General features: G+C 42.2%; 1 protein-coding gene and 1 long non-coding RNA gene across 2 annotated transcripts in view; one reads left to right on the top strand and one right to left on the bottom strand.

Annotated features, from left to right (window-relative positions):
- Positions 1-1,450: 1,450 nt before the first annotated feature.
- On the top strand, positions 1,451-9,448 carry LOC122891977. Its single transcript, XR_006381345.1, has 3 exons — positions 1,451-1,584; positions 5,930-6,092; positions 9,375-9,448. It is a non-coding gene; the product is annotated as an uncharacterized LOC122891977 (long non-coding RNA).
- Positions 9,449-18,037: 8,589 nt separating this feature from the next.
- Positions 18,038-24,346, bottom strand: part of HMGA2 (high mobility group AT-hook 2) — an 82,008-nt gene continuing 75,699 nt past the window's right edge. The window contains exon 4 of the mRNA XM_044228238.1: positions 18,038-18,127. Within this exon, the coding sequence (XP_044084173.1) occupies positions 18,038-18,127 (90 nt within the window). The remainder of the gene's footprint in view (positions 18,128-24,346) is intronic.

Consider the following 24,346-nt stretch of genomic DNA (forward strand, 5'->3'; position numbering starts at 1 on the left):
AATAGGTCCACGCACTCAGAATTTTTAGAGAAAAAAGAATAGATGCCTCATCAGCAATTTGTATGCTAAAAATACTATGTAAATTTGGACACACAAGATTTTCAACACGTATGCACATGAACACACACACACACACACACGTCGCCACAAACTTTGTTAGCTCCTGGGCTCCATTCTTATTGCCCTTGATAAACAGAGGAGTTATAGTCATAGAAAGGATATTTATAGTTGTGAGAATCTCTAAGTCTTTCAACATTGGATTGCTTTATGTGGTTGTGAGATGATGGTTTTGGGAGGAGGAAAGAAGGAAATTCCAAAATGTGAATGGTATTTAAACCTCTTAAATTTTTTCTTCAAAGGAAGAGAAAAAGAATAAAATTATGTTTTCCTTATTCAACAAGATGGCATGCAGAAGGCTGTTGGGCAGCAAAGTAACTAAAAAGAATATAAAGATCCAGTGACTTGAGTCCCTTTCATGAAATATGCGAGTTTAAAAAAAATCCAATAACCATAAAACAACTTTTTCTTTGATGCTGAACAAAAAACAAGCTTGAAATTTAGTGCTGCTGAGCAAATGAATGAAAAATACAGATGTTTTTACCTCCAGCTCAACTCAGATTTGCCATGTGAACAGTCCCACGCTTAACTCTTTGTACGACTGACTAAATGTTTCCACACATTCGTTAGCAACAAAGGTTTAGAGTGAAACTTAAAAATACCTATTTTTCCTTCTTTAAAAAAAAGAAATCTCTTAATGAATTGGGAAATTCAGCTGCGTCGTATCCCCTTTTTTGTCTTCCATGAATTTAAACTTTAAAATAATTTTACAATAAACTTTAATAATAACACGTTAAGAACAAAACATGCTATGTCTTTTCCTGGTACAGTACTCCAGTTTGATTTTTTTCAAATTAACTAAGATTTTGATCGTCTTATTGAAAATGTAGGACGTTGGTGTTACTTTACTTTTCCAAATTATCGGCTCATAATACCAATTTTCCTGAAGGTTAAAAACAATATATTAAGGAAACACCACCTGCTACTTAGAGCTTCCACAGGAAATTTGCCTTTCCACTTTGTAATGTATTATTTGGGGGAGGAAATGACAACCTACTTCATTATCCAAAGCCTAGTATCCCAGTAGCTGCAAAGCAGCAGACAAAAAGAAAGAAAGCCAGTGTCCACTTGCCCACTGACATTTCATGGAAATTAAAAATTCAGTAGGCGCAAGCAAAAAGCACATGTTGCACCATGCCAACCTCCCCCAAACTCTCTCTTCTATTTCCATTAAAGCGAGGCTTGCCTGCTAGCCTGCCTGAGTGGCGCTAGTTCCACGGAGGGGCACGGAGGGGCAGGCATGGGCCCTGGGCACATTTTTCAACCTTTTGTAAACAACCGCTTACGGAATAAGGTGGTGGTCATGGCCCTGCCCTTTAACCCGCCTCCAAGAGTGAGAGAGAACACATGGAGACTCGCTTTCCAAAGCTCAAAGCCCTTTTCTACAGTGTTATTTACAAACCAAACAAGCTTGAAGATAGATGACTTCCTACTGTCCGGCTCACAGGAAAGAAGCATTTCGTTCAGGTACAGTATACACATCAGGAAACAGAGGAGTTGCTGAAACCATCTCTTACAAGCATTCAACTATGTCGGGGTTTATAATAGATTTGGCTCTGAAAATCGTGCCTGTTAACTCAGCTTTTCTCGAGTGTGTCATCTCCTTCTTTTTGCCTCTCATCTATTTCCAGCGTTCATGATTTCCCTCTCTCCACAGTTCTTACCATCATGTAAGAACAGCCTGCTCTTCCCCGGCCATACACTATACTTGGTTTGTCTGATCATTAGAGCAACCTATATCTTGGCACATTAGAAAAATTTGTTCAGTAATCAATCAGCGATTTTATCGGGGAAAGGGCAAACAACTTGTTTAACAAACTATTTTTGCCTAGTGAGCTGACCGACTATCCTGCTTAAATTACAGTTATTTTTCCGTTGGATTTTGTTTAAAATGCAGTGGAAATGGCTATTCATTGAGGAACTTAACATAAGGTACCAAAGAAGAGACGTAAGACTTATTCTGTTATCTACAGTGAGAACTGGCTGCTTAAATATGCGTGTCTTCAGGAAAGATCCAGTTGATAAGTTTGTTGTTGTTGTTGTTGTTTTTTTTCAAATTTTAAAAACAAGGGTGAGTTAAAATAGGTCTTCAGAGATGAAAATTATTTTATTTTGTGGTCAGGATGAACAATAGCTAGCAAAACAAAACCCCGCTTTTTAAAAAAGAAAGAAAGAAAGAAAGAAAGGAAGAAAGGAAGGAAGAAGGAAATATTCAAGATATGACCCTGAAATACAGGAATGGAAAACATGAGGTAGTTTTGCTCTTGAGGGAAATGGTTCAACAAACTGGCCAAAGAATACCCGAGGGGGTATAGCTCAGTGGTAGAGCATTTGACTGCAAAGAATACCCGGTCTTTCTCTGGGCAGCGGTTGTGAGAGCAGAGAAATATAGGACTCGTCTACACAGTATCCAAGTACCTGTACAAAAATGTGGGGCCAATTCCCCGAATAATTTGGTTCAGATTCTAAAAGCCTACTGCACACAGACCACGTCAAAATGGTGGGAAAATTAGAAAACAGAAATCTCAAAGTAAATGAAAAGGAATTGGATTGTTTGGTTTGAAGAAGGCAAGGATGTCAGTGACTTCAGAGCTGTCTCAAGGATAAATATGTAAAACAGAGACACATAACCAGACTTTATCTTCTGTGAGGGCACTCTAGGAAGCATGTGTACTAACTTAGTGAAGGGGTGTCCTTGGTGGAAACAACAATGAACTAAAGGAGCTATGAGATCTCGGGCAAGTCTCCCAAACTCTCTAGGTTTCCATATCTCCGTCTCAAAGCAGGGGTGGGGGGGTGGGGGTAAGGGTGTCACGGACAAAGTTTGCAATTCCAGCATTTCCACATAAAGAAATGCTTGTGTCCTTGCCCTCTTCAAAACTGAAACAATTACTGGGGCGCCTGGGTGGCTCAGTGGGTTAAGCCGCTGCCTTCGGCTCAGGTCATGATCTCAAAGTCCTGGGATCGAGTCCCGCATCGGGCTCTCTGCTCAGCAGGGAGCCTGCTTCCCTCTCTCTCTCTCTCTGCCTGCCTCTCTGTCTGCTTGTGATTTCTCTCTGTCAAATAAATAAATAAAATCTTAAAAAAAAAAAAAAACTGAAACAATTACCAATTTTGTCTAGAACCTGGCCACTTAAAAGGGAAGGATTGTCTTTTCCAATGTGGTTTAAACATCTGGCAGCACAAATGAACACCCAACAGAGGTAAAATAAGAAATCAAAAAGGCAAACAGCCTGCAATAAAGTAGAGATTCATCTCCAGAAAGCTGCAATCCTTTCCTAGAACAGATGGAAGATCACAGAATTAAATTTCAGAAAACGCTCTTGGTTTCCGTATGACGAAGGGAAGAAATTCAGTTCCTACCAGTGGAGCCATTAGTAGGCACCCGTGGCCATCACGCTCTGAGGGAGAAAGGGGACATTTTGTGAAAACCATTCGGGGCTCGAACTCAGGCTGGTTTGAAAATGGTGTTAAGTCGTACTTTTAAAACGAGTGATAGAACTCCCATGTGTTGAAAGAAGGCCATAAAACACTGCCACTCCTCCTCCCTTTACAAAAAAAAAGGACAATCCAGGCCTTTTTTTCCTAGGAGTCGGCTAGAACATACCATCCCAGGGGTGGGACGCGTGAACAGCGGGAGGACCCCTGTTCATGTCACATGTCCCCACGACGATGGCCACACAGAAGAGTAAAAGCAAGAAAACTCCCCTCCACCCTCCCCTTTCCTTGAACGAACCCAGGGCTGCTTCTGGAGTTGGAAGTTGCATTTTTCCCCCTTGCACCTCCCTCGGAGCCCAGTGTGTGTTGCAAGACAGCTGAAGGAGCTTCTTGCCCAAAGTTTCATGGGACAATGGGGGTGTTTCAGGGCTTCCCGCTGCTGGTGGTGATCCTGCTCACCCCTCCTTTGTGATTTTAGCAGTTAACAAGACTGTAAAGCAGCGTCCAAACTGATTGAATGCAGGTTTAAAGGGCAAAAGAAAAAAAACCGGTGGTTGTTTAATGATTAAACAGCTTTTTTTTTTTTTTTATGGCTAAACACTGAAGTTGTTTTATTTTAATGCATAAATCAGTGCACAGGCAGGTTGCAAACTGCCTTCGGGTGGAAACAGAGCCTCACCGCACTGTGGCGCTTGGAGGGGGTAGTGGGGGAAATGGCTGCGATGACTTTAAAAACTCAAATTTGTCAACTAGCCTTGAAGGCCTGGGCTCCACCTCTCCTCTTGCCTCCCAGGAATTAATTCTATAGAGACAAAGTTAAACACATAATTTGTAAAACTATTGAGAAGTCAACTCCTTGTTCCACAGTAACCAGGGTAGTTGTCAAAAGCAGATAAATCTTCAGCCCCCCACACTGTTTTGAAAACAATTCCTAGGCTTTGCCCCCTGTAGAAGTGGATTGAATGCACAGGCCAGAGGCCCAACTGGGCTCCCCGGCACTCACGGCTTTTAAGGACAAAGTTAACACTTCACAAAAATCAGCGGCCTCCCTAGTAAACACGATGATTTAGTAGAGGTTTTGATCATCTGGGGTTGGTGTCCCTGAGAAGACAGGTTTGATGTCTTTCGATCTAAGCAGGTGGGTGTTGAGAACAGCAGCTGTGCCGATAAGAGGTCCCTAGGACTTGGTAACAAGCACATTATCTATCCTGTGTGGTTTCCTCCCCAAATAGACTTAATGGAAAGAGGATGCCTAATACACCCCTTCTCAAAGGAAGCATGCCCCCATACAGAAGCAGTCATTCTGCAAACAACTTTCTGGCTCTGTAGTCAATAGCTCTATTTTCTCCCCTTTCCACTTCCTTCCTTTTCCTGGGGAAGAACGTGTGTGTGGACACACGCACACATTCACACATTCGTATCTCAGCACACACACGACTGAGAATGCCCCCGAGATCGGCAGCCTTACTCCTCCCTGAAACTCCGGTCATTACTTGACGCTGTTTAACCTGAGAACTTTATAATGCTTCTCATTTGAGGTCCTTTTCACTCCAGATCTGATGGGGAAGAACCATTAGTTAATTAGCCTTGGGTTAAACTTGGTTCAGGGAGCAATTACTAAGCACCCCATGCTGAAGTCTGTATCAGACACAGAGACAAACAGAAGTGTTCACAAGAATCAAGGAGCAGCGAGCAGAACACGGTGCTAGAGGTAGAGGTGGCCTCCCCAGCAGGATCAGAATGCCAGCCTCCAGATGGCTGAGTAGCATCGATCGTAAGCACACACCTCAACTGCGAGTCAGACTCCTTCCCAAGCCCTCAGGAACGAGACTTCCTGGCTCTACTTACAGTGTTTTCCTTAGTTATCTTTCATAAGCTAGAACGTTTCCTCCTGCTTGAGGCCAACCAAATCCTTATTAGAATAGAAACAGTCCAAAAGTTGAGTTGGATATCGGGTTTTTGTTTTTTGTTTCGTTTTTTTTTTTTCAAATTTGGTAGTAAATGTTTCCCGTTGAGTGATAAATGGTTAAAAAATGGTGGTTAGGGTCTCAGGCACGGGAGACAAAAACCTACCTAAAATGTAGCACGTTCACAATAGAAATTTTAGGGAAAAAAAAATACTTCTGAGCTATTCATCATTGAAAGAGTTACACAAAAGTTTGTAAGTAATATCTTTAAAATTCATCTTGGAATTTGATGTTTGAGGAATACCAGGGTTTAATAAAAGACAGTGAATGGAAATTCTTAAGAAGGGTCTGAATGGGAGCTTCTGGGCATTTTCAAGGGCTGGAGATTAATGGCATTCTTTCTTTATTCTATTAAATTTTACCTCAAAACATATGGTTTCTTTCTCCTCTGATACATGTATTCCCAGGGCCACTCTAGCAATACGACAAAATGGTGGAAGAGGCGTGGGAGGAAATGAGAAGACATGTTCTGAAGAGCTGGAAAGAGTTGGAAGAGTGAAGGAAAGGACAAGTCAAATGGATATCTGTATGAAAATATGTGTGAGACCACTATCTTGAGAAGATGCAAAGGTAGGAAGAATTTCTGAGCCACCCAGCACTCTATCTAGTCCAACAGTACAGTTCCTGCTATCCAGAAGGACTTCCAACATGTGTGTGTGTTGGGGCTGGGGGTGGGGAAGCTGAGGCAAGAGAGAGGGCAAGTGGGACTTGTAACCCCAAGGCACTTACAAAATTTGAGTGCCTATCCCGTATCCAATTCGTAGCCCAGAAATTAACAACATTGTAGAAGCTGGAGACGATCTTCAGACACGGCAAAAAGAAGAATGAGATTAGATGCAAGTCAGATGAAGATATATTCAAATCATTTTATACTTTAATTTGAAGTGGGCTCATTTATTTTTATTTTTTTTAAAGATTTTACTTATTTATTTGAGAGAGAGAGACAGTGAGAGAGAGCATGAGCGAGGAGAAGGTCAGAGAGCGAAGCAGACTTCCCATGGAGCTGGGAGCTTGATGTGGGACTCGATCCCGGGACTCCAGGATCACGCCCTGAGCCGAAGGCAGTCGTCCAACCAACTGAGCCACCCAGGCGTCCCGTGAAGTGGGCTCATTTAAAAAGAAGTTTCACGACAGGAAGGAGCATAGGAAGTAGGGAAAACTTCCACTGCGCAGAGTCAACCAAGACAAAAGAGACCTCCATTACAGCAAAAGGTATTGAAGTTAGCGTTAAGTAGTATCTTTCTCAAGACAGGCTGGGGTAGGAGTTGGGGAAAGCTTTCTTGGGAGTGTAAAAGTTTGGCATCTTTCATCACACAAACTCTAGGGTTCCCATTTGAAGCCGTAAAACGGCTTCATTGAACGTACCGTCCTGGGTTCTTGCTGGATCCTGGAACCTATAGGAGTCGTTTGATCCTCAGCATCTCTACACATTCTGTTTGGTCCAGTGCCAAATCTGGCAAGCGGAGCCCACTACTGTACCCGCTTAATCCTTAAAAGCCTGAGAACTGACAGTGAATCATGTGTAATATAGTAAGAGTGTTCTTTCATTGAAGAATCCTCCTGCTTCCCTTTCCTCCCCACGGCCCCTTGCTTGCTCATAATCTTCAGAACATCATAATCTTCAGAACATCAACTTATATAAATGATAAAAACAGAGCTGCTCTGCTTTGGGAGTGGGAAAGGACCCAGAGCTCTTAGTCCTTCAGGAACCTTCTTATAAGTACAGCCGTAGGGATATTTTCGCTTCTCTTTTACTTGGCTGATTTACCTTATTCACCAATTAAATCAGACAGAGGAACAAGTCACCCTTCCTTGGGGCACACCAATTAGTGGGGAAAAGCAGTTGCACCTGGTTTCCAATTTTGTGATACCGAAGAAAGAGTCACATCTTTCCCAAGGCCAAGTGTTTAGCAGTAGGAGAACTGGATCTAAAATACACATTTTCAACAAATTTTCCACATTTTCCTTACCCTTTTCCCTCCCCCTGTAATTTCCTATTATATTTAAATGGGCTCGCTTCTCTTTTACTTGGCTGATTTACCTTATTCACCAATTAAATCAGACAGAGGAACAAGTCACCCTTCCTTGGGGCACACCAATTAGTGGGGAAAAGCAGTTGCACCTGGTTTCCAATTTTGTGATACCGAAGAAAGAGTCACATCTTTCCCAAGGCCAAGTGTTTAGCAGTAGGAGAACTGGATCTAAAATACACATTTTCAACAAATTTTCCACATTTTCCTTACCCTTTTCCCTCCCCCTGTAATTTCCTATTATATTTAAATGGGCTCTTGTTGTTTTTCGGGAATTGATAAATCCCCCAAACTCACAGTCTCTAAATTGGGAATCCAGGAAATATTTTGCTCAGGTTTGGAGATGTCTCTTAAAACTGTATTGCTATCTAGAGGCAAGAGTTTCCTGTGCATATCCTCATACCAAAGGATAGCTCCCTCTCCAACTTTTACCAAGGATTCATTTCTCACTTGGCTGTTTTCACACAAAAAAAACCCTCCCAAAACCCAAAATGGTTCAGTGTCTTTGAGGAAGTTGCCGTGTCAACTCAAATTAGGAAAAAACCAGGTATCATCAGGATCTATCAGTGATGGGTTGGCTCACTTCATCCTCAAAGTGAACGATTTTCTCCCAAGCTTCATCTTCTAGGAGCAAGAATTCAACCTCGTGCCTGAAAAAAGTGGCAAACCTCTCAATGTCACGGACTCCAGCGTCCATTTTTGGTCACTAAAAACTCACGTTGCCTGAGGTCCAATGTATTCTTTTTAAGCAGCCTTGAATCCTCTATGGATTGAGGTAAAGTAGGATAATATTCAATTAAGACACAAATAAACAGAGAACAGGTGTGAACACTACCTGCTGAAATTTTTTGTTCTATTTTGTCACTTACATATATATTTAACTACCTGTTGGAGTCCATGACATGTCTTTGAGTGATGCTGATGGGCTCTCTGACATTTTCATTCTCATCAATCTCATGGCAAGTCATAAACTCATAAACATGTTACACTTTTCCACATTGTGCTCTACAGTTCCCGAAATGGGAAAATAGAAGATTTACATAAATCTTTCAGAATAGTTGCACTTGACTTTGAAACAATGCTTAATTTCTGTTTCTTAGATTCTATTTCATCTGCAAAGATCTGAGCTGGAAACACCTGCCCTTGCTAACTAATTACAACTTCACCTGGGTTGCGAACTTACTCTTGCTTCTAACGCCTGGAATTAACATAGGATTAGATACCTGCTTTCTGCAATCATGCTTAAGGCTCCTTCACTGTCACCTGCTCTTAGGAAAGTCAGACAAAAGTGGAAGAAGAAAAGTACACATTTTTACTTATTTTTTTATTTTTTTACTACCACCTTCATCATTTTAGGAGATCTCTCGCCTAATTCACTTTAGCTTTCTTTTGACCCGGGAACTCATGGGCAACTGCTGTGTTTTCTTCAGTGAGACTGTCTTATGTATCATTTCACAAGCACCCCCAAATGCCTAATGTATACATCAGTGTGAATGATGCAGACTTGTTATCATCCCTCCCAAGATGCCAGTCTATATATTTCTCTCTTAAACATTTGGGATTTAGCAAGGCTATGCTGCACAGTGTTCCCAAGGAGAAGTGCCCGTGACGTCTGCGAGTCTGATAAATGTTCTTATCTGATATTGTTCCATTTTCTGTTGGGAAAGTTCTATCAGATGAAACAAGTGTAGACCCCCCCATTCCCTTTCTCATCTCGCTGCTTTATCAGAATGGTACCCCTTCCCTACTGCAGAAACACGTTTTCACCTCTAGAAGTGCTTCGAAAGTCATGGTCAACCCACCGGTATCTCTTGCTTTACAGGGTCACTGACATCACTCCTAAAAATAGGGACTGCTGCCGGGAACTGGATGCGACAACTCTTATATATTTAATAAAAATGGATAACACTGTTGCCTCTTCAACAGTCTCTTTCCTTGCCCTTCTTGGAACATATGTGGTAGAACATTATAAAGTTATAAACACTTGACATGGACTATTTTCAGTCTCTAGCCTCCTGATACTTGTCAAGGTGGCCATCTTGATCCTCCCTTTCCCCCAAAGGTGAATTTTATTTCTTTTCTTAAAAGCCCGGGGAAAAAAATGTGCTCAGGTGTTTTTAAATTAGAAGAAGGTGAAAATTACACTTCTGATGCTTTCAAAGTCATTTTTCTTATTCAGATCGTTACTGCATACAAATCGGTTGAAAATAAAACATTTGACACTTTCCAGGTGTCCTGCATTCTTTGAGGGAGATCTCGCTGACTGCGTGTTGAAGCATTTCCCAGGTTCAAAGTTAATTAACTGCTCCACCCCATTTTCTCACCAGCCCTGCTTAGCTTTCCCATGTGTACATTCCACATTACTACACAAGTTTGACCTTTCTTAATAAGCCCTTCTATCACAAACCTAAATGGATGTCTGATTTCCCTCCAGATGGGCACTGCCTTTAATTCATCTGCCAATACTTTCAGGTATTCTTATGAAAATGGAGTCAGGGAAGCGAAAGCAGCACATTTCAAATCTTCTAGGCACATTTCTTCATGTTGCTTAAATTGTACTGCTGCCTCTGAAGGACGTTTCACAATGTATCTAGACACTCTCTTATGGGTAGGGCTTTGGGTAAATGATTTAGAAAACCAAAGTTTAAAAAGCCTCCTTTGAGTGGAAAAGGGGTTATTTTACTTCGATTTATCAACTGGATGTTTGCTGTGACTAAATTTCTAGATAATTATGTATTTTTAGAAAGTACTGAAAACTCGCCTTTCTTTCCTTCAACCTGTCAGTAAGTGTAGAGTAAACACCTATATTAGGTACTGAAGAGACACACCAAAGTGGTTCTTGTCTTTGCCAAGAAGCTTCAAGTCTCTATCAGAGAGACGAGATAAACATTTGAAAAACAGCTAGAGATCCACACAAATTAAAACCCAAACCCATACATTTAGGTTGTTCAAGTCTCCGACTTCACACTCCAGGAGACCCCTGGCCCTCTTCACTCACTACTCCTATTTCTCCCACCCGTCCCCTTTGTGATTTCTTCCCTTCACTCCCTTCCTCCCTTCTGCCCGTTTTATGCGTTAGCTGCGAAGTGACACTTACAGACCCTGCTCAGTACTAAGTTGCACTTACTAGTTACGATACTGTTATCCTCTTGCTCACGCGGAAAAACCCCTGATTACCCAGAACTGCTCATCTGACTGATCCATTGTCTCATTCATGCACACATTCATTCATTAAACGAATGTTACCTTACAAAGGTAACATGGAGCCAGTGAGATTCTGCCCGGGGGTTTTGCCTCTCTCTCTCTGCAGTACTCGTTTGTGTTTGTCACTTCTCCAAGAGCCATCAAATACTGGGCAAAAGCTGAACTTCTCAGCAGCTCCCTATTCCAGGGATCTGGCCGCCATTCACACTGTGATGGGATCTCCAACATCAAGGCATCAGGGGCATGTGACTTAGGCTATAGGGCTTCTCAAATATCTCTGCCTGCTTTATCTTTGCCTTTTCTCTCTTCCCTTGGTTTGTTATCACTTAGTGTCCCCTGGCCTCAGCTTGGGGCACCTTGCTTTCCTCTTCCTTCTCTACTCACTCGCTTGGTGCACCACTTGGATTCAATTAGCACCTACATTCACGTGTGCCCCAGAACCCTACCTCCAGCCAGGACTTTATACCCTCTCTTCAGCCCCATGTTTCTCAATGTCTACGAAAGACGTCAAGTGGATATTTCACTGCCGTCTAAAACAAACATATCAAAACCAGATTTTATTATCTCTCTTCCCAAAGCTGCCTATGTTGGCTGTCTCTCCATGAGCAGCAGAAACGCGGGTGTCCCCAGTTCTCTGGTCCATCTTCCACCAGGCTCCTCTTCCGACCCACTGTCCCCTTGACCCTGCACCCTCCCATCCAGTCTTCCGTAAGCCCTACTCATGCTTTTGCTGTACGATTTCCTCGGACCCAACCTCTCACTGCTATTTCCCCAGCCCAAGAACTATTCCAGATATTAGCTGTCTCCAAGTAAAAATATACATCCATATTAATACACTCAAAGAAGTGATAAACAGTTAAGCTTTCTCGGGGCATCCTGCACACGCTCAAAGAGATCAGGAACGGTTCCTGTCACATGTTTTCTAGTGATTTATAGAGCATAAAAGAAATGCTTCAAGCTGGAGTTATATGAATATTTATTAGGTTTTTCTATTTACTTAACTCAATAGTTGTTTAATTGTTATGCTCCCAGGGAGGCAATAGCCTAACAGGCACATTAGAAATGGATGGAACAAAATGGAGACCTGGCAGATTTAATAATGGCATTCCATGCGCCTACATCAGAAGACGTATCCGAAGTCAGTACAACATGCTGTCAGGAAACTCTGCCTCTCGTTTATCTTCAAGTTTCTCATTTCTTCATTTGTATCCCTTTTCACATTAAAAAAAAAATGGTTTTTTGCATTATTCTTCTACCCCCTTGAGATGAATTTAAGTATAACTATCAGTTAACTGGATAGGAGAACAAGCTGACTGAAACTTGTCACTTCCCCCATCTCCAGCATTCCCTTGGCTGAGCTTTGGAAAACTTCCACTGTTCACTGCACTCCCTTATTTTTCTATGTGGGGCTTGTCCACGGTTGTGAGCTTAGCATAAAAGGCTCTTCTTTCCTGTTAAGGAAGAGAGCATCATAGTCCTCTTAGAACCGTGGGACTTCCACTTCTCGGCAAAGTTCTCAGTGGGTGGCTTATCTAAGTCTCTCAGCAACCCCTCTCCCCTTTTCTCTCATTACCTCAGTGTAGGCCATTTAGATGCTTATTAAAGTCATCTCTAACGTCGTCTCCAGAGGGAAGAGGGAAAGCAACACTGAAATAAATCATCTATATGGATTTTGCCAATTTGCTTCTATTAGGAATCTATTAATAGAATGTTGGAGTTTTCAGGAAACTCAGCTGGGCTTAATCCCAAATTGCACAGTTTAAACATAGAGAGTACCTCCCCCGACCAACCAAAAAATGGAAGTCAAGGCAGATATTCCAAAGTGCATGTAAGGAAACTGCGAGAACCAATAGAAATAATGAGAATAAATGTGAAGCAGGGAAAAACATGTCATTTACAGACTGTAGAGGACTAACAGAGGTAGCTAAAGGAAAAGGCCAGTGGACTAAGGGACGTGTCCTACTGGATGATACCAAAGAGACAATGGAGGTGAAGTATCTTATGAACATCTGTTTTGTGAAATTAAACGATGCCAGAGCCAACATCAGGGTTTCTACAAAAAGGTTAATCCGTGCAAGGGTGCCTGAAGTCCTTCCAGCGAACCCCCTTCTCCCCTAGCTGTCCTGCCAGACATGGCACTGTGCCAGCTGAGAGCAGGTGACATTCTCTCATTTCCACAAGGTGCTTCATGGAGCTGCAGTAAAATTGCATCCCGGGGTCCACCTAGAATCTACGAATGAGTAACTTGGTATGTTAAAGTGATCTGAAGGACATCTGACATGTCCTCCTGCTGGAGAGAGCCATGGGTGAGCCGCGCAGAAGTAACCGGAGAAATTCTTCAGGGTGAAAATGAGGTCAAGAGCTATCCTGGACTCCTCCAATGTCAAGTAAGTGATTCTTTTTGAGATTGTTTCCCCATGATGTTTTCTTCTTAGAGCTGGTTCTTGGAGGTAGCACATGGCAATGGCATGAATGCCTCAGAGGGCTCTAGTGATGGAACAGCATGATAGGGGGAGGCGGAGAGCGTGCTCTTGAGGAAAGGGTAAGCAGAGTTATTTCAAATTCTTAACACTGTGCTCAGTCTTACGCTCCATAACTAGAAGGAAATGACCTGATGTAGGAGAGAAGCACCAAGAGAGGGAGAGGGGGAGGGAGCTAACATTCATCAGAGCACTGATGATATACCGAGAACGTTACAAGCGTCATCAGTTCTGGCAAGGAGCCTGTGAGATGGGTCCCATTAACCCCACCTGACAGATGAGGAAACTGTAGTTCACAGAAGTCAGGTGCTGTGGCTGGGGTCAAACATCTAGTGAGTCACACTGGCCCAGATGTCAACCCAGGTCTGACTACAAAGCCCATATTCTTTCAATTACACCATGCAGCTTATTAAAAGGCTGAACAGTATGCCTGAGGAGTAAAAGTTAAAGGAAGTTCTATAACTCATGCTTGACAAAAAAGACTGAAAAGTGATATAACGTTTTTGAAGTAACGTCTAGAAAGGACAGGGCTAAAGGATGGTAACCAGCTGTTTTCAAACTTGTTTTGAAGACATAAGAATAGGAAATGGACTTCAAGTGCAACATGAAGGAAAGCTTCCTTACCAGAAGGGTTGTGTGGAGGGGAGTTGAGGCTAAGCACCACTGTGGAATCGTCTTCCTGTGCAGAAGTCAAGACAACTAACCCCGAGGAGGACATGAAAGGTGGAATTTGTTTCAAATGGAGGAAATCGTTGAAGGAGTTCACTAGAGAGAAAGAAGAGAAGGAAAACTGCCCCAGAATGGCAGGGGACAAAACAGCACAAAATGGCAGAAGGAATGGAAAAATAGAAGAAAGGTCGGATGGGGAAATAAATAAAAAACAAGAGAATCAGGATTATAAATAATGCGGACATTTTTGGTTTTGTCACGTCTTGTGTGACTCTTTGTGAAACAAAGATCTACAACATTTCTTTCTCTGAGGGTATTTTTCAAGCAATGTAGGTTGTATAATCTGCCCCAGAGCAGGAATATGTAAGTACTAAATGACCACTTCTGGGGATTTGGCAATCCTCAAAGCAGCTTATTCTCTAACTTTCTTTCTCTATAGATTTCATAGTGATGTCAGTTTTAAAAATACCATGCCCTGTTTCATTCTCACCTTCCCCTATACATGAGGCGTAATGATCCCGTGACAATTTACATTTCAGAGTTACATAAAACTGTGGCCCAGAGAGCCTAAAGGACTTCCCTAGTTAGTAACTGACAGAGTTAAGCCTTGACATTAAGTCCTTGAATGGATCCCAAGTCCAGGATTCTTTCCAGAAACTTAACCTGCATTTCCAAACACATACGGAGGGTTGACTGTCAACCATACCACTCCGCGTTGTTCCCTTCACTTAATTCGTAAACTCTAGAGACTGCTTAAAAGGGCAGAAGAAGAACTGCAGAGGAAAAGTGACACTGAGAGTAATAGAACAATGAAAAGGACTTACGCAGACCCCCATGGCCCTCTACAGACCTGTGACGAGATTAGTTTCAAACAGCTCTAGATGTGGGAAGCGATGTCTAAAAGCTTTTGCTATGTATGTTGCTGAAGCCCACTATGAAGACTGTGCCCAGAAAACACGCTTTCTTTCATTTGCTTATTCTTTCTTTCTTTTTTTCCCCCAAATTTGAAACAGGTAAGGTCACAAGTCTTCATCCATTATTATTACAGTACTGAAAATTTTAAAGTACTGTAACCTATGGAGAAATAAGATATAAAACACACATCAAACTCGCTTTAATGTTTTAAAAGGTTTTAATTGCTTTGCTTCCTAAAATAATAGACAGAGATTTAAAGAAATTTTAAAAACACTTCTCGTTTATTTTAAGAATCCTTCTGGGAAATGCGGTAAGGATCGCAACTATTGAGTGTTTGGGGCTTGGATGGAGAACGTAAACAGAAAAACTAACGGGAAGAAAGTATAGTTACAGATAATAAATATTAAGGAATCTACAGTGTCTAACTCGAGAGTGTTCCATGTAGTATATTATCTATACAGAGAGATATGGCCAGATCCACAGAGTGCAGAATTTAGTATAGAAAACGCCATCATAATAGTCTCCTTCCTGGTGGGCCGTGCTTGTAAAACAATTTCAAGCACAAAATCGTTGATAAATGTATAAATGAATGTGCTGAATCCCAAATCTCAGATATTCATCAATACCGAAACTTCTGTGTGGTATTCCGTCCACACAGATGCCCTAAACTCTAAGTGATGGGGGAGGGCTACAGGGTGAGGAAACCCATGAAATAAAGAAATAGAATTGAAATTGTTTGATATGAGGGAAATTTAAATGCCCAATTGCTCATTAGGAGTCTTGGCTTTAGGGATGAGCTCTATTAGTGGAATTGACCATGCTAAGGCCATAGGAGAAATAGACAACTTAGAGTACGTGATCCAGCCCTGCTACCCGCCTGCTAATTTCTCTGTCTCCACACAGCTTTTCCTGGAGCTCTGCCTAGCAATGTGCCAGCAGGGAGGCTGCTGTCTTGGGCAGAGGATGTGGACCCTATCTTGCCACCTGCTTCTGGCAAAGGCTGAAAACATGTTAAGGTTTTCAGAAGGCTCACCTTCCCAATAACCACCTCATCCCCATTGTTAAGCTATTCTTTTATCTATAACTATTATTATTATTCTTATTATCATTTTAGAGAGGGAGAGAGAGTGGGGGTGCAGAGCACAGAGGGAAAGGGAGAGAGAGAGAAACTTAAGCTGGCTCCACATCCACATGGAGCCCAACTTGGGGCTCAATCTCACAATCCTGAGATCACTACTTGAGCCTAAATCAAGAGTTGGACGCTTAACCGACTAAGCTACCCAGGTGCCCTAAAACTAACTTTAAAGAGAGACAGAGTGTCTGCTATGCCAACCTTAGAATATTTGTTTTTCTAATAAAAACCCACTTCTTTTGCAGACCCAACACTGGAGCCCAGCGGAATCTTCTAAACTTGGTTGTGTCTTAAGCTTGCTAGTAGAAGTTATCAGAGTATTCCAAATGATTATACATATTAAGTCTTGTTTTGAAATAAAGAGTTGAGTTTCTACTAGATCCACATTAATTTTTAGCACTAGAAAATGTCCATCCTTCTTCTCAAGCCTCATTGCGTCATGCTGTTATTCACAAGGATCTTGATCCTCATGGCAGGGTCCGTGGGGCTCTACGCTGAAAGGAACAAGCTTCGGCAGTGGGGGCGGGGAGGGGGGAGATCCGGGGAAGGTTAAAAACCAGGTCTTTTTCCTGACATTTGGTGACTCCTCATTGCTATGACTTAGTCTATATCGTCAAAAACTTAAGAGCTGAATTTCGGGGTTTGAATTCAGTTCACCCTCAAGCAAAAGGTACTTAATTAGCCTTTTGTACGAAAAAGGAAGCACAGAAGAAACCAAAGGAAAACCATGAAGGTGTGCATTTCAGTTTAAGTTGGACAGTGCTCTGAGAATCAATAAGGAGCTATTTTTAAAAGGGGGGGGAAACAAGGAGAAAACTAGGGAAGGTGGCCTGGATCCTGTATCCAAAGTTCCCATCTGAAGATATCCATGATAAATCAGAGACCACGGTGAGGGGAGTGGGGTGGGGGTGGGGGGCAGACAGAAACACACACACACAGAAGCAAAGAGAAAGCAGCAAGGTCTTCCGGAGCATTACCAACGCCATGTGTTTATACTTGTGGCTAAAGCTATAGGACATCTTGCTCAATGATTTCTGAAATTGAAATGATAATACCACTTTTATAGAAGTGAGGATTGAGTAAGATGTCAAGGCTTTTAAGCAAGAGATAAAGATTTAAGAGAGTGTTTCAGCAAGTGGTCGCTACTTTCACGGTTGTGATATCTGTCTTCCAGACACTACTTGGATTATTGGACAAAAGAATAAAAAGACTTGGAGAAAGTATTCATTCCTGGTGATGAGGACCTGTATCATGAGAATGGTTAAGACAATGACTCAGTTAAGAGATCGAGTGGAGGCCCCTTTTTCCAGCGGGAAACAGGAAAGGAGCCTTCTGTCAGCTGTGGTGTCCCACGGGGTAAGTGTTCAAGGCTAGGCTGTGACCTGGGAAGGACTGGATGTAAGAATTATCCGGAGCACGAATAAGGGAGCTGGATAGAAGCAGACTTAGATTGCTTTGGTCTTAGCTCTTTGGTCCCCTTCCCTCTTTTCTTCCCTCTGTTTGTCTCTGTCTCTCTCCTTCCTTCCTCTCTGGCTCTTTTCAATATTTCTTCCTTTGCACTATTAACTTTTGTCTACCTTTTTCTTCGGTGGTGGGGGAGAGGGGGGAGGTTCCTGGTGACATTTGACACCCGAGATGATACGCGTGCTGCCATCTCATGTCTGAGCATCACCTGGGCCCCTGGGGGTGTCCACAGGGCATTAGTGTATTGGTGACCCAAGTCACTGAAGGTATGCCAGTATGTGGAAGGAGGACCTCTTCATTTAAATAGCTGGGTGGACATGGGTTTCTCCTTCCTGTTGAAAATCTACTATCTTCCTCCATTAAGCAGAATATAAGATTGGGTTCAGTGGATTTCTGACTATGCAGTTTATGTCTCCAAGGCTCTGCCTGTGGATGCTTGACTTCTGCATTCGTTTCTATATAGGCAAAACAGAGGCATGACATCAGGATTGACGCATAATGACTTGGTTATTTTCATCATTCTGTTTGTTTGTTTTTTGGTCTGTTTCTAAGTAGACTTATTCAAATAGAATCTCTTTCCCCCCCTTCCCATAGTTAGGTGCTGCTTTAATACCACTAGCTTTAGAGATTTTGCATTGTCAAGCGAGACTCAAGTGAGAATAAGAGGACTTTCGAATTTGTCTTCAATAAGAATGCAAATTCAAAATACGCCTGCAAAAAGATTAAACAGAAGTTAGGGATGCTAAATATCCCATATTACAAGAACAAACCAGAGTTAAAAGGAAAAAAAAGGCAATCCGTAGTTTAAATTTCCTGCCTGCAGGGCAGGCTACACCTTACATCCTCTTAAATTCCACAGGTAATATAATTTATATTAAATGGGACAGGTCCCAGCAGAAATTTGTACTGGCGCCAGGCAAAACAATTACTTTGATGTGCTCTTTTGAAAGCATTGTGGCTCCCAGGTATGGGGGTGACATGCAGACAAATGGTAGAAGAGATTTAGATGTGCTATCTGCTATTAAAATTATTAAATTGCTAACATATAATCATTGAGTAAAATGCACAAACAAAGCTAATCTATTTCTTTGGCTTTTTAAAAAAATTAATCAACAGTGTGGAAGTCAGAAAAATTAAAGTCTGATAGTCTAATAGTTTGCTAAGCTACAGTTTCCTAGAAAAGAAAGCAAACCCATCCTCTGCCAGCAGATGCGTTCAGAATGAAACCTTTTAAAGTAGATGGCAGGATATATATTGTAAAAGCAATTACAGTGGAATTCAGGTGGGGACAAAGTACATCAAGATTACAGTTCTGCAACAAAAAGCCTTTTGCTGTTTTTTTGACCACGTTTCGGGAAGTCCTCAACCAACCCTGGAGTTGAGTTCCAAAAGTCTGTTTGTAAGTTGACTGTTTGGACAGCAGAATGAACTTTCTTATTGGAATTACGACAGTCAGAAACGGGAGCGTTTATTACATACCCGTTAGATGCCGGGTAAGCCGCTGAAGATACAGGCCCCTTCAAGGCAGGGACAAACACAGGTCACATAATTCCAAGTGTCTTTGGGTTAGAAGACAGAGGCTGGGCTTGAGCGGAGAGAACACAGAACTATGGAGAGCTGAAAGAATACAGAGAAAGACGAAGGAAAGAAATGAAGAAATGATGTGGAGAGGGGAAACTACAGAGATGAGTGGACTGTATGACTGAGATGAGGCAGAGTACAGAGAAGATGCTGGAATGGGCGAGTAGGGAATTGCACAGAGTAGGAGACCCGCTGAAGAGAAGAACCACAATGTGCCTGTGAGATACCCCGATTTGAGGGGAACAGCTCATGGTTCGTGCCAATAGCTCCCTGAGGGCAAAGAGGAAGCCCACGGAACAGATGTTTCAGTCAGACATGGGTAATCCCATGGGTAATCCCAAGTCTCAGGAAAATTCTTGGTGCATTTGATTGTCTCATTTGGCTCTTTTTTCCTCCACAAGGAGGGAATTTCATTTCCTCTAATGCTTACTCCTACTCTGTAGGTACCGTTTTGGCCTGAATGTGTCTCCCCAAAAGTCACAGGTGCAATCTCAGCCCCCAGAGTGATGGTATGAGGAGACAGGACCTCTGGGGTTGATTGGGTCATGGGATTGATGCCTTTCTAGAAGAGGTTCCTGGGAGCTTGCTTTCCCTTTCCACCATGGAAAGACCCAACAAGATGTTTGCAACCCAGAAGAAGGACCTCACGAGACTGTACCACCTCCCCGATCTTGGACCTCCTGGCCTCTAAAACTGTGAGAAACAACTTTCTGTTATTTAGAAGCTTCCCAGTCTGTAGTACAGTTTTATACCAGCACAAAGTGACAAAGGCAGGTATGGTATTAGTTTTTTTTTTTTTTTTTTTTAATTAAAAAAATATTTTATTTGCTTATTTGACAGACAGAGGTCACAAGTAGGCAGAGAAGCAGGCAGAGAGAGAGGAGGGGAAGCAGGCTCCCTGCTGAGCAGGAAGCCCGATGCAGGGCTTGGATCCCAGGACCCTGGGACCATGACCTGAGATGAAGGCAGAGGCTTAACCCACTGAGCCACCCAGGCGCCCTGGTATTAGTTTTATTTAAAGGAATAAAAACTGAATAATTTAGTGGAAAGAGACAGTCAAGTTCCATTTGTACACTGGAAAGTGGCGGCCAAAGCTGACATGGGCTGCTAACATGGAACTTAGGTCACAGGAGTAGCTGATATCACCCAGGAGCAGTAGAAGGACTGGAAATTATGCTGAAAACCCAATTACATCGTTACTATCCAGGGCAGCTGCTTAATCCCATGTCTACCACATCCCAGAACCACTCAGTCACAACAGGATTGTTACCTAGAAACATCCTTACTGGAAAAATTAAGCACTGGTCCAATAATTTCCCGTTAGTGACCAATTTCCTAAATGTTGGCTTGTGTACCTCCTAAGTGGCCACTCCATCTTTCTGCTCCCTATCCCCGAATTACTGTCATTTACAAAGCACTTCCCCAAGGAACAGACCTTCCAGATGCTTCGAAAGAGGGGCATGGACTCCTTTTGAAATTTCTCCATCATTTCCCCCCTCACACTCATTTAATCGTGAATTAACTCCTAACTTCAGACAAATGCCGTGAGGCCTAGGACTCCCGGTATGGGACTCCACCAAAGTCCTTGTCCCTTTTTATTGAAGCTAACCATTCATGTGTTTGGTTTCCATTCATCCTCTGCTACAAGGTCTGCCGCATTCGCCTTGGAACCAGACTCTAACCTTACTTTGGTCCTGGTACACGGTAGATGATCAATAATTGTAAGTGAAATCCAGTTTAACAAGGCATTGATTCCTAATGTTTGTAGCAATTATGACACTCCCTTTGATGCGGAGCAGATGGAACGACTATTAAGACCTCAAAAGTCAGTATCTCAACTAGTCATACCTTACAAGCATGGTTTTCTGTCCTCAAAGAACTTACAATCAAAGAATAAAAGAAAATTGTAAATTCTTGCACTGATACAACTTCACATTCATCACGATTTATTATTTTTAACCTTTTCCGTCTTGATCTCCGATGTCCTTTTCTTCCCCCACCACCCCTAACAATGTCCCTGAACAGCGTCTGTGAGCTGAACTGACTCACGGTCCAAATTCTAAGTGTTGGTGGTGGGCAAGACGATAGAGTCACCTTCCTGTTGGAGTCTGGGTGCAAAAAACCACATGCCACTGAGAATTCTGCTTAGCTTTTCCCTTCCAAAGCCACAGAGCCCGCTAATAAACACAAAAACGTATGCAAATGCCTATTAACGAATCTTGCTGGGCTACTGCAAACAACTGTTCGAGGGCTCCTGTGAAATGGCAACAAATCCATAGGCCTGTAAGACGCTATCACCAGAGACACTGACCACCCCCTCCCCAAACCCCTCCCCCGCCCCCAGTGACCCCTCACAGTCCCCCTCTGACAAGACTTCCAGAGGAACTCCCCTCTGGCCATTGTTACATGCGACCTCATGGCAACTTCCAGACATGAGTTTAGCTGCAGGCTGATGTCTAAAAGTTCAGGCACTATAAAAACTGGTTTATTGGATGCAAAAGAGAATTAGGACTTCAAAGACTCTTACTCTGTCAAATTAAATTAACATATGGAACAGCAACTAAGCTATGATTGGTATTCATAGCATCAGCTCTTCGGGTAAGGCTCTGGCTGGCTTTTAATGCAGCTCGTTCACTGTTTTAAGTGAGCTATTGCTGATGTATTCTGGTAACTTAGAATACTTAATGGTGTGGGAAATGCTCACAGTATATTGTAAAGTGTAGAGAGCCAAATACAAATTATATGTAAAGTATAATCCAGATTTTCTAAATAAGATAGGCTCTGTATTACACTTAGTTAAAAAAAATATTCTTCACTTTGTATAAGAATTATACCAAAATACTAATGCAGACTTCCTCTGGATAGTAGGACTATTTCTTGTACTTTTATGAATTATTCAAAATTTTTAAAGGAGAGCATATTACTTTAATAATCTGAAAAAAGAATATATGTTATTAAAGAAAGTGGATTTTTAAAGGAAAATACGCCTTATGTAAGAAGAAAGGTATTGCCACAAATAGTATGCAAAACAGAGACAAGAATTTACAGGCACACTCTCGTGTGCTAGTTTCGGAATAAGTGTGGTCAAGTGCTTATGTGCCTGCGTGATACGGGCAAATGTCCATGCATGGGACAGATTTTGACATGAAGTATCTTATTTAACTTTTTGTTGATTCTTCTTTCTATTCCTCAACCTGGAAAGCTGTAATAATGAACAAAGGAACAGAATAGTGGAAAGATTTCTCTCTCTCTCTTTTTTTTTTTTTCCTGGAAGATCAACCAGTTTTAAAATACAGTGGAATGTCACTAAGAAAGTTTGATAAAGATTTAAACAAAATCAGGTAGGTTGAAGCCTCTGAAACAAACAATATTCAATCGTGTTTGTCTTACAAAGAGAGTAATTTCATTTGGTTTAACGGAATACATCAATATCACTAACTATATACAATAAATATCCATTTTTGTATTTATCCTTATTACTTTTTTTTTTTAAGATTTTATTTATTTTTTGACAGAGAGAGATCACAAGCAGGCAGAGAGGCAGGCAGAGAGAGAGGAGGAAGCAGGCCCCCTGCTGAGCAGAGAGCCCGATGCGGGGCTCAATCCCAGGACCCTGAGATCATGACCTGAGCCGAAGGCAGTGGCTTAACCCACTGAGCCACCCAGGCGCCCCTCCTTATTACCTTTTCATATACGTCTGTATGTATTTGAGTATAAAGGCAATTTACTATGACCTACATCCCCTAAAATCAGAAAGCCCAACCTATAAGAGAAAGACATTAAGACATTCATTTCAGAGTCGGATATAAATAACTTGTCTGCAAGTTATTTTTTTAAAACGCTGTTTCACTCCACAAGCCACCTGAACGAAAGCTAATCTGGCTATAGCGTTGTACATACACGGAAACTTAAAAGGTAGCTTCAAATTAGAAGGCGATTTAATCCAAATATCAAAATGATGGTTTGAATCTATTAATGCCATCATTCAGACTCATCAGACCAACCGAATGGGTGGATCAGAACCATTCTGGGTGCACCTTGCTTTCTTGATCTGTAAAACCGCAATATTTCACCTGTTAAAATCGTCACTAAAAAACTGGTTCAAGGACTAGGGGATTGGGGGATAGGAGTGCCTAGTGCTGTTATCTTGATTCTGGACGCTTTCCATGGTAAGAAAAACAGGATATGCCACAATCATATGTTGAAAGAGATTAACTGATAATTGTACAATGCCTGATATCAGAAGTTATTTCGAATTAACTGCTGTGCAACTTGCAATTGTTACAGGAGTTTATAATCTAGAAGCAGATCCAGTGACGGCAAGGCTTTGATCATTCAGCCGACTGCGTGAGCCAAAAGGCAGCGCTGGGCGGAAGCTGTAAATCCGGACTCCAGGCCCAGCCTCTCAACCCATGAGTTCTACGACCTTGGAAAAAATCTCCCAAACCTCCCTAGCTTGGGGTCCTCTGGAAGACAAAAACTCATGATTCATCTATCACGTGAAGTGGTGCTTTGCCAATTACTCCACAAATTAAATGAATTATAATTACCATTCATGATAGTCGCTTTGTGATGCGTTTGGCTTGGTCATTTACTATTACTGGCAACTATAACCCCTGCCTCCCCCAAATGAAACATTTCTGTTCCGTTTCCACGAGGAAATCAAGCAGCTCTAGGCAGCTACCCCGGAGGTAAACGGGTCAGTGTTGAGTTTTGTTCCATTCCAGCAACAAAAATGAACATTATCGGGCGCCTGGGTGGCTCAGTGGGTTAAGCCGCTGCCTTCGGCTCAGGTCATGATCTCAGGGTCCTGGGATCGAGTCCCGCATCGGGCTCTCTGCTTAGCAGGGAGCCTGCTTCCCTCTCTCTCTCTCTCTCTCTCTCTGCCTGCCTCTCTGCTTACTTGTGATCTCTGTCTGTCAAATAAATAAATAAATAAAACTTAAAAAAAAAAAAATGAACATTATCTGTTATCTGCTAATTATCCACAGAAGCCCCGTATCTCACCCACCAAGAAGCCAGAAGACACGACCTAGCGAAGGGGGCAGATATTCCTGTGATTTAATCCATATTCATTTTCAAGATGAAGGAACACTGCCCTTGGAAGGCAAACAGCTTCTCCAGGCCCAGTGATGCAGTGTTTGACAGGGCTGTCAGAAACATTTTGCTAACATTTGACCTAAATAAATACTCGCTGTGACACCTCGAACCTTTTGCATTCGATCCCTTTTACAGTGGCTCCTCTAGTCAGGGACCATTGTTCTGCCTCCCCCAGACAATGTCTCAGCCTGCTTGGCCTGCTCCTGGGACCACAGTTTATCCAGATTTCTCCAGAAGGTATTTCCCCAG

Source organism: Neovison vison, chromosome 12 (genome assembly GCF_020171115.1).
Source record: "Neovison vison isolate M4711 chromosome 12, ASM_NN_V1, whole genome shotgun sequence".
NCBI lineage: Eukaryota > Metazoa > Chordata > Mammalia > Carnivora > Mustelidae > Neogale > Neogale vison.